This window comes from Odontomachus brunneus, unplaced genomic scaffold (genome assembly GCF_010583005.1).
Source record: "Odontomachus brunneus isolate Ranch 3 - 2012 unplaced genomic scaffold, Obru_v1 Obru_scaffold_244, whole genome shotgun sequence".
In the NCBI taxonomy this organism is placed as follows: domain Eukaryota; kingdom Metazoa; phylum Arthropoda; class Insecta; order Hymenoptera; family Formicidae; genus Odontomachus; species Odontomachus brunneus.
Window position 1 is genome coordinate 364,837 of NW_022639694.1, and position 10,983 is coordinate 375,819.

Here is a 10,983-nt window from a genome sequence, read left to right on the forward strand (position 1 = left end):
AGAGAGAGAGAGAGAGAGAGAGAGAGAGAGAGAGAGAGAGAGAGAGAGAGGGAGAGGAAGACTCGACGAGAAGAGAAAAAGCGAGAGCAACGCGAAAGCGAGAGACTTGACGTGAGACTCTCTCTGGAGATTTCCGTGATTCTCGAGACGTCAATCTGGTTCGTGAGCGCGTTACCGAAATTAGAGCATACCGACGAAATTCCGATCTTTTGTGCCGTCTTCTCGCTGACGTGGCCTACCGAGGGCGAAATTATATCGTGGGAAACCTCTGCAGCGAATGACCGATCTCCGATCCGAACGAGCCAGGGTCCAGCCACAGAGCGACCGTAGCGGAGACTGAGGCGATCGACAAAGTACGAGACTGCAGGCCCGGAGTGGAGGCGAGGAAGAGTCCGACCTTTTGTAAGACCTCCCATTTGTTTGCATATTAACGTAGAAAACTGTCGTCTGGGAATAACGCATGCGGAGTGGTCGCGCAAAAACAGGATGAAGAACCCGAGTAGGGGCGAGGGAGATTCCTTTTCCATACCGACGCGTGCGAAAGATAGAAAGACGCACTTGAAATTGCCTGTACCATAGGAATAAAGATCTGTGCCAAGAATACGATTGCATCTTTCCTCGGCTTTCCGCCACGATAAAACCCATCCCTCCTCCGACTCAAATTAAAAAGAGAGCTACCGGTCCCGTTAAGTTCCCGCGATATCGACAACGGACTATACTTTGAAATTTTGGCGAATACGACTTCGTGAGGAGGTGCGGCCTTACCGCACCTGGCGCCCAACTTGAGTTGGTGAGCTCGTACCGAAATCCGGGAACCGCGGTAATTTGTCGACGAGGCGGACAAGCGACTGTCCGTCATTGGTAAGAAAAGGCGTCGCAAATTATTCTGTTATAAATATACATTTATACATTTCAAAAGTATTATATGAATTTTCTTCCTTTACAATAAATTTTAATTGAGTTGTTACAAACTCTAAATATCTATAGATAATGATCTTCGAACGTGATGTATAATTAATCGATCAAACGAGTCCGCAAAAGGCGGACGAAGTTCGATCGTAATTATACGACGCGTCTCGTTCGAAGATAATATCCCACTCATAAAAAAAAATCCCATCCCTAAGTAACAACTCGAAACTTTAAATAATATGAAGTCGGTCACTTACGCAGGTCAGATAACGAGAGAAACAAAATAACTAAACGTTGTGAATTTCAGCATAACTAACGGTACTACAGGTAATCATCTTCGAATGAGACGCGTCGTATAATTACGATCGAACTTCGTCAATGCATTCAGAACACAACAAAGATCGATGAAACTTGCATTGATACTAACCTTTAGAGTCACAGCGGGTTACCCAGAGACTCACCTACATTTATTCACATTTTATTATTTTTTTCATAGAGTTTAAATGATTTATTTAGCAAATTTGATATTTTTATATTTCTCAAACATTATGGGAGTTACGAAAAATAAAGAATCTTGCTTATTGTTAATAATATGATTGTTATAAATAAACAAAATGGTAAAAATGGTGGTTTTCTACGAATAAATTCAATTTAATAAAAACTATGAAAGTTTATGAGTTGTGCATTTACATAAGGTTAGGTATATAGGGGTTTTTGGGGTCGCTGATTTCGAATCTGAGGTTAACTTTGTCAAATTTAAGATGGCGAATGCAATATGGAGGGCGAAAATGTGAAAAGTAACTTGATTTGGACGAAACTCGGTACTTAAAGGTTTTTGGAGTCGTTGGTATTGAATTTAAGAATAGTTTTTTTGTCAAATTCAATATGGCGGATAAAAAACAACTTTTCTTTTCACGAAATTACTTGAAAATTAAGTTGCTTAGAATTTTTAAGGCTAAAACCAATTTTGTACAGCAGGCTTGTATTTCTCGCGTACTCCGGAAGCGCTCCCGCGTACAGGTCTGTTATATAGTATCGTACGTTCTACATACTTCTCTGATACTACACGAGCAACCACATTTGATTACATTTCTTGACTTCACGAAAATTTCGACTTTGCTTGAAAATTGAGTTGCTTAGAATTTTTAAGGCCAAAACCAATCTTGTACAGCAGACCTGGATCATAAATTCCTCGCGTGCTCCGGGAACGCTCCCGTGCAAAACTGGCACAATATTCATGATCAGCGAAATGGAAAACAGTTGATTCTGATTATTAGAAAGACAGATAATTTTTATTATATTTTCATCATCATCATCATATTGAATGAAGTATCTTAAATTTCCAAAAGATTTCAGATTCATAATCACAGACCTAATAAATCTAAATACTGGTTATTAACAAAATTCTGTAATTTAAGTTTTTGCTATATCATATCGTTTATTTTGAATTATGAAAATGTAGTTTCAAATTCGTAATTTGCAACTTCAGATGATGATTTTTAGAAATATTAATAATTTTCTCAAATTCTTTGCCACAATAGATGGGCCATTTCGAATATCGAAAATTTGAGAAAGGATTTATCATTTAACTATCTATAAAACGCTAGATATCATGTTTAGAAAAAATAAATAAAAATTTTCAATTTTTTGTCCGTCACATTGGATTAGCTGTTTTAAATTTTAAAAATTTAACAACGGATTAGCGATCAGCAATCTGAAGAACTCCGAGAAAACGAGTTTCAGAAAAATAGAAAAAATGTATAAATTTTGGTGTGCTATAATGGATCAGCTATTTTGATTTTTCAAATTTTGAGTTCAGATTCGTAATCAGCGATCCTAAAAATCCCCGAGTGTCGAGTTATATCCTAATCAAGTCACTTTTCGCATTTTGAATTTCAAAATTTTGAATTTATTAGATTCGTAATTAGCGACCCTAAAAATCCCGATTGTCGAGTTTTATTCTAATCAAGTTATTTTTCATATTTTGGTCCATCACATTGAATCCGCCATTTTGAATTTCGAAATTGTGAGTTCAGATTCGTAATCAGCGTCCTCAAAAACCCGCAAGTAACAAGTTTCAAGTGAATCGTGTGTAAGGAAAAATTCGTAATACAAAGGACTAATCGTTGCAAAGAATAGCGTACTTTTGCTTTTTTGTTTTAGTTGCAATTGTTGTCCACTTGTAACGGTCTTTACCATATATAAATTTCTTGGATGAGGACTTCCTTGGTTTTTCAGTAATCTTAGGCTTCTTCACAGGAGTCTGCTTCAAGTTCTAGTTTATCGTTACTAGAATTTTCTTCCGCAGAAATTCCGGATCCATATCATTAACTTCATCCTCTGATTTGAATTCAGACATGCATTTTTCACTGTCTTCTTCTGAACTGCTTGATTCACTAAGATACTCCGGTTCCGGTTGAAACTTGAGTATCTTTTTTATCTCATTGTAGCTATGAATTTTCATTATTTACCTAAATGCAAGTGTTAACTATTGCTATACTTTATGTTAACAATACTTTATGTATAACTATACTTTATGTAACAATCTCATGCTTAAATCTAGTAAAACCGATAACAATATATTCATGAAAAAAATGATAGAAATATAATCTGATATTAGAATATATATTTATACTATAAACTTGAGTAAAATTAACTACAGAACATATATTTATACTATAAACTCGAATAAAATATATATTTACACTATAAACTCGAATAAAATTAATTACAAAATAAACTTATTTGCAAAGAAAGTTGCACGAAGTATACATTGGGATCTGGGAGACCTCGGACTTACTTTACATATGAACTGCCACAAAATCGACGGACAATTGACTGCTCCGGCAGTTGTTATCTACAGAAGAGATCTCAAATATTTTTTCATGGCGGTCGTATCTCCCTTACTTATTCTCTCTACCAATGCTAGAGTTTCAAACTTTGCCTGGGGTCTCGCAGACCCCGGTGTATATACACAGGGTTAAATATATTGAAACGTCTGATCCTGCTCATTTTCTGCCGACAGTCTGTCATCATACTCTGTTATCAGATCCTGTAGTATTCTTGCTAACAACTTGCTAACAGAATTTACAACAGACACTATGCAAAATCTGCTCTTGCAGATTTGGCTATCTAGTAAATAATCAAAAATATATATTTATATAGGGGATATAATCAACAAGAAGTCTCTTGCAATCCAAATATGAGAGATAAAAATGCGTTATGGAACATAGAAGATAATCAGTATGCTAAATGTAAGTACGCGATATACACCGTTAAATCTTTTAATAACGCTGGTCTACAAAACAGTTCTTTTATCATATGGATTAAATTATGTATTCTATATAGTATTTTTTACTAAGAAGAAACCCCACATAGGTTACCTCCTATTTGGATGAGCTTGAAATATGTTGTATTCTAGACCAAAAGAGGAGACATTTTTTTAAATGTGCCCAGGCAGACTTTTAGGGGGCAAAACACTTCTTTGAAAAAAATTGGTTTTTTTTCTTTAGGAGCATGTTTCGTCAAAAGTATAAGAGATAGAAAAAAATTTTCTAAATAAAAATTAAATGGTGTTAGGAGTACTTTGCAATAACAAAATCAGATATTTGAAAAATTAAATTATTGCCAACATACCCCCACCACTCAACAATTTTTTTTATAATTTTAAAATTTAGCGTCTACCAAAAAAAAGTATATTTCATTCTGAATCCAACTATATATAATAATATGATTTTCCGACGTATGGACTTGTTGAAAAATAGATGGAAATATCCTTATATAACTGTATTGCCATCCGTCGCCGCCTAATCTATTCGATAATATACGCAACATGTATTCATCGAACTTCCTTATAATAATAGGCAATTAGTAGTGATATGTAGAATATATAATCAAAATACATTTCAATAAATAAAGACGGTAATAATAATAACAATAGTTGTACACACAACAATGTACTCATATATTCACATACATTGTTTATATAAAAGGACATATATATACACGCGCGCGCGTACACACACACACACACATATATATATACAGGGTGTTCCCAAAAGGTGGTACCAAATTTTAGAGGTATGTAGTACTCGTTAAAACAAACCAAAAACTCTTAATGAACAGTACTCCGAAAACCTTTTATTTCTGAGTTATGAAACATTTTGTTCTGTGAAAAATAGAAAATAACTAAAAGGACCCCGCACAAAACCTATGGAAAATGGTTTTCGGTCAAATTGGCTGATTTTGAGTAGCTGTGAAAACAACTGATTGTGAGTAGCCGTGAAAACAACTGATTGTTGAGTAACCGTGAAAACAACTGATTTTTTATCCTTTTTTTTTTTTTTTTGATAACCCAGGGGAAATGCGTTACGCATTCCCCGGAGGCTCGGATAAGCCTCCCGGGGTATGTGGGACTCCCTCCCCCTAATAAATGGGAGAGGTATACCCACTAAAACCCCTGGGGATGTCCATCACGTGCGCCATTATTCGAGGACCCCCCGGTACACTTTCAAGTATTCTTCAGGGGGCTTTCGGCGCCTTCGCGTTTGCGCGCTTCTTCCCGCGCCGGCCTAGTCGGCCGGCGCTTTTGTATTCCTTGTTGGCTGCAAGGAGGGGATACCTTCCTCCTCGCAGCCCCTCCCTCCGAGTCGGGAGGGGCCGAGAGCGGGATTACCCGCCCGCTCCCGACCCCCTCCCCTGTCCCCAACCCCCGGGGGGGGAGGTTAGGTCTGCCACAGAGCGCGGCTGACCGTTACCCCCCCAAGGTTGGAAAGTCCGCCAGGGGGCCGCCCCTGGTACTGGGCGGCCCGGGCAGGCGCACTGATCGCGCCCGCCCTCGTGTCCGGGCTTAGGCCGGGACACGAATTAGGCTTTTTTTGGCCCTCCTCGTTGCCGGACAGTGCCACCTCCGAGAGTGGGGGAGTGGTTACCCCTCAGAACCTCCCGGAGGCGAACACCGCCCGGCTTACCCTCATCTGACCCCGCCAGCTCCCCCCAAGCGGTACAGGGGCGGTTGTCGAAGGTCAGGTCCACAATGGACTCGCCCTGCGGGCGCACACAGGTGCTCACGGAGCCTGTATTGATAAGGAACAGGCCCCTCGTCGCCGTCCACTCGAGGAGGTCTTGGCCTCGGGGGTCCGTCCGCCGGGAATCTTACTCCCTGGCGTGGGAGTTGAAGTCCCCGGCGACTATCACTGGGTGGGGCGCGCATTCGTCCAGCACGCGCCCCACCTGCTCCAAGAAACCCTCGAAGCGGGCCCTCGACCATATCCTCGAGCGTGGAGGGGCGTACACTGAGACCACCCTCATTGCGCCCCACTCCGTCGCTACGATGTATTTCTCCGCCCTAATTAATTTAGGGCGGGGAGATTCCTCACCCGGGCGCCAATATATCGCAGCGCCCGGGAGCTCATGCCGGAGCCCCAACCACCTGCTGTCCCTCTCAGGGATGTGGTGGGGCTCCGATATCAGCGCTAGACCAGCATTTCGCTCCGCGAGGGCCTGTAGGAGTAAGTCCTGGGCCTCCGCGGAGTGATTGACGTTCGCCTGGAGGAGCCTAGTGGCCATTTTTAGGCCTTATCCTGCCCCTCCAGGCAAACTTCCACTTGGTCTGCCGGTGGGAGGCAGCCGTTCTCGCCCACCGGCAGAAGATCCGCCATTGTTGGCACCTCCTCCATTTCCACTTCCACTATCTGTGGAGCCGTTGGCCCCTCCAACGCCATCCCCCCTTTACCCCTCCCTCCCCTGGGCTTCCTCTGCTCCAGGGGCGGGAACTCCTTTTCGACCAGTGCGGTCGTCTCAGCCGAAAACGGCTGAGTTACTGCAGCCGCACTGGCCGCTGGAGGGGGAGCACTCGTCGGGGTTCGGGCTTTCCCCACAGCGCTCCTCCCTCCTTTCCTCTTCTTTTTCTGGGCGGCGATACAAGCTTCGCCGCCCAGACGGTGGACGGCCTTTTTGCCATCCTTAGAGCACACGGGGCAGCCCAACTGCCCCGTGCACTCGCTAGCCTTGTGACCACACTCGCCACATTGGTAGCAGCACCCGGAACGGTCTTGGGTGCTGCTACATTGGCTGAGAGTATGGCCCTCCTCAAGACACCTGAAGCACGTCAGGGGTCTCGCCGCCAACAACTCCACGCGGGCGAGCCCCCAACCAACCTTCAGGCGCCCCAAGGACATCACCTTTTTGACGGCGGCCATCGGAGCCGTCACCCGGGTTGTACCCAGCCCCCTGGGGCCCCTAGCTATGGGCCCCACCTTCACAGCGAAGGCCTCACAATCAGCAGCGCTCGCCACCGCTGCGGACACTTCCTCCGGGATGACCGAGTCTTCCAGATCTCGGATCCTAAAGTCCGCTTTCTTAACGGATCGATCGACTCGGACACCCTCCTGATCGGCGAGCGCCCTCATTTTTTCGGCCAGCATATTGGCCTTTTGGTCGCCATCGGGTTCGGGGATCTCCAGGATTAGCGCGCCGGTGACGGCGCGTCTATTTTTAACTATAGGGATCCCCAGGTCCCCGAGGGAGACCCTACTCTTAAATGTCCTGAGGGCCTCAGCGTATTTACCCTCAGGACACGTTACCATAATTGCGGCCGTCTTGGGGGGCCGCAACTTGTTTCCCTTGTTGGGCTGGTTACCCCCAGAGGGGGTTTCGCTTTCCCCTTCTCAGAGCCTCCCGAGGGAGCTGGGGGAAGTTGAGGGGCCGGCTTGCGACCCTTCCTCCTCCCGGCCACCGTTGACCACAATTCCTGCTGCGCAGGAGCAGGGTTCTTCGACGGCCGAGGGGGCGGGGGCGGCTTTGTGCTCGCCGTCCTCGTATTCCCGGCCGCCGCCTTACCGGACGCTGCGGTATCCTTGGTTCCTCCCTTGGTGGGGGGAGTAGGAGGAGAAGCGGGGGAGGTTGTTGGGGGGGGGGTTGGGCAGCGGCGGCAGAGGCCGCGGCTCCTTTCCCTTTCTTTTTCTTCCTGCCCTTGCTCTTCTTTCTTCCCTCCGCGTTGTCCGTTGGCGTTGGGGCGGGAGGCGGGTTGCCACCCGCCGCCATCCCCGCTGAGGGCTGGCACGGAAAGGATGGGCTATCCCTCTCCCGGCTCCGCAAGCTTGGGTGCCCTCCCTTTTCGGAGATGGCGGACCCAAGGTTGGGACCAGAAGAGGAGGGCTCCGCCGCTTTGCCGCTTTCAGGGGACAGCCCTATGCGGCCAAGCAGTTGCGGCAATATGACCTCAAGCGCCGCGTTAAGGTCGTCCACCGTGAGGGCCTTGGGCCCTTCATATTGCCAAGCCGGCTCAATTTCGGCGCGCACTCCTTTGAGAGGGGGGCGGTATGCTGAGGGAATTACCTCCTCAAGCAGCAACCTACTGGCTGGCTCGGCGAGTGGGGGAGCGGACTCAGGGGCCGCAGCTCCCACCCCACCAATCCCCAATTTGGCCTTCATCATCGCTGCTGTCCACAATCATTTTACGTTGGGCAGCAGCCCGCCTTTTGGGTCTTCCTGAGGGTGTCGGGGCGGGATCTATAGCTGGGCTGACTACGCCCGTACCCTTCTCCCTCATCTCCTTTTCCAAAATTTCCTTCTCCTTTATATCCTTGTCCATCTTCTCCTTCTCTGATCTAGCCTTCGTCAGCTCCGCTTTGAGGGTGTCGTTCTCTGCCCTGAGGTGGGACAAGTCCCCGGAACTGCCGAATCTCCCCCCGGAGTTCTTCCCACTCCGTTGTCGTAACGGCCTGGCCTGTCGTGCCCGTGTTGCCAGGACACGAAAAGAGTTCGAGATCGGTGATGCGGGCGCGGCAGGGTGTGTGGCGGTGAATAAAATGTAGTAGAGGTTTTGACTACGTCTTGTAGTGTTAAATATAAAAAAGGTTTATTTAAATTGTACACTTGTATGAGTTTTAATTACTACTCCCGTACTTATGAGTTAATATGCGAACCGCGCATAAGTCACGTATGACGCGTATGTCGCGGCGAGAGACCGAGATGTTAAGCCTGACGCGAGCGGTCTCTCCGCTTTTTTGTAGTATTGTTTTAGGCTTGTCGGAGGGGGTGCCTGGCGACAAGAACATTACCATATTTGGTAATGGTTCGATGCGTTTGGAATTGAGGTCCTAAATGCGGAATGTGCAAGGTGGTGCTTATCGCAGCACTTGCACATCCGCTTCCTTGTCGTGGCGCAATCGAAATAATTCCTTGAGAAGTGTTTCGAAAGCGCTGGTACGATTCGCGATTATAACAGGCCCTTCTGCTGTGAGCGCAGGTTGAGCGCCGCTGCCGCCGCCGCAATCTGTACTGACGCGTCCCACATTACCTTAACCGTAGTGCCCTTAAGATTGGTACAGCCTTGGGCTATCCTCCGCAACATAGCCACTTGTTCAGTGACTATGGCGCTCAACCCCGCCGAGGAAGTCTCCTTATACTCTTGAATGAGGTCGGCCTCCTCAAATTGGGCCTTCTTCATCCGCGGGGTGAATCTTAAAGCCGTCGTGGGATCCAGGGCCAACTCCTCGTTCCGGGCCTGCGTCTTCCTCTTGGCGGCTTCTTTTTTCTCCCTTAGGGCCACCGCCGTAAAACATCCCTCGTGCGAGGGATCTTTCGAGGGGCGCCCCCTGCCGTCCTTTTTCCCTCTTATGATTGTCCCCAGCGCCTCCTCTTCTTCGTCTTGCTCCGAGGAAGAGCTTAGTTTTGGGGACCGGTTCAACACCTCGATCTCATGGTCGGACAGATCAGAGACGGGCTGCACTTTTCTCTTTTTGGCTCTGTTCCCGCAGCTAGCCTTGCTGCTCGACGGGCCAGGGGGGGTGGTCCAATCTTGCCCCAAGGTCAACAGTGGGTTGACACCTCCCTCCTTCATGGTCAAAGTCCTCCGACTCTCCCCCTCCTCGCAGCCTCAGGGAAACGGCGTTCCGTAAGGACACGCCCATCACTTGAGGACCCGTCTGGGTCGGTGGAAGCTCCATATGGTCCCCGTCAACATAGGGGCATTTCAGTGTCCCTAAGTCTTCCTCCCTAGAGAGGCCATCATTGGCCTCAGATATCTCCTCTGTGGCCGTAGCCATAGGAGTCCTCTCCGCTGTGCTGGTGGACGGCACAGCCGCGGGCGCATTCCGCCCAGTAAATGAGGAGGCATAAGCCTCCACCCCCTCCTCTCCCTCTCCTTCCGCAGCGTTTTGTTTTGGTTTTTTAAAAGGAAACATCATCTTTATGCTGCCCACCCCTTGTTACCCGAAGGCGTACAGGGCGGGCTCTAAAATCGGGAGGAATTAATTATCCCCCAGCCGGTGCCTCCTCGGCTGGGGTCGGGCGATTTGTACGCCCGGGATTCGCCAGTTGCCCCGGGGTGGACCGCTAGTGACCGACTAACCCGCTGGCCATCCATCTCCTCGCCGCGGCCCAAAAACTTGAGATTGGGGGGGTTTTTTATAGAGGTCCCTATCCTCGCGGCCCAGGCGGTTAAGCCAAGGCCCTCGCTCCCCCGGAGATCGTCATAGACATGACATAACGACCCCGGGGGTTTACGATATGAGCACAGGTCCGACGTTGGTCAGACCACCGCTGTAGGGGTCCTGGCAAATGCCACGCAGACCCCTGAGATACCCCGTGCGCAGCTGTCCACACGGGGGGGCCATCACGGCCGGTCACGCCGCGAGATGCGGTCGTGACCAGGAGGAGTCGCAGGGTTGCCGGGGTGCGGCACCTCTCCACAGAATGTGGGGAGGGCCAATGTACCGGTCCCTGCGACTCCACCTCCCGTCCCGCCGGCCCGGAGAGAATCTCCGGGTAGCTCCGACGGGATGGCCATCCCAGGGTGCGCGACCCCGACCTCGGAATATGTCCGAGCGGCCCGCGCACCCCTCCACCCCCCGGGTTGTCGGAAACTACCGACGTGCAATCCCGGGTGTGGGTACCTCTCCCCACCCTACCCAGGCTGAGGCCCAAGTAGGAACGGATCGAGGGTGTCCCACACTTTCGGCTGCCAGACCGGCGTGCAATGCCTACTCGTGTGGGACCTTCTCCTCCCCCGGGACGGGAGACTACCCGTCTCGGAGCGGAGGTCCCCCCTACCCCGAAACCCCCCCCCCC

General features: G+C 48.4%; 1 protein-coding gene across 14 annotated transcripts in view; it reads left to right on the forward strand.

Moving 5' to 3' along the window:
* The window catches only part of LOC116852654 (protein O-mannosyl-transferase 2), a 168,703-nt gene that overhangs the window by 128,107 nt on the left and 29,613 nt on the right, over positions 1-10,983 (forward strand). For 13 of the 14 annotated variants that reach the window (XM_032833205.1, XM_032833212.1, XM_032833214.1 and 10 more), the window contains one exon: positions 4,075-4,163. The exons of the other annotated variant lie outside the window; for it this stretch is intronic. In XM_032833205.1, the coding sequence (XP_032689096.1) occupies positions 4,075-4,163 (89 nt within the window). The remainder of the gene's footprint in view (positions 1-4,074; positions 4,164-10,983) is intronic. 14 annotated transcript variants of the gene reach the window in all.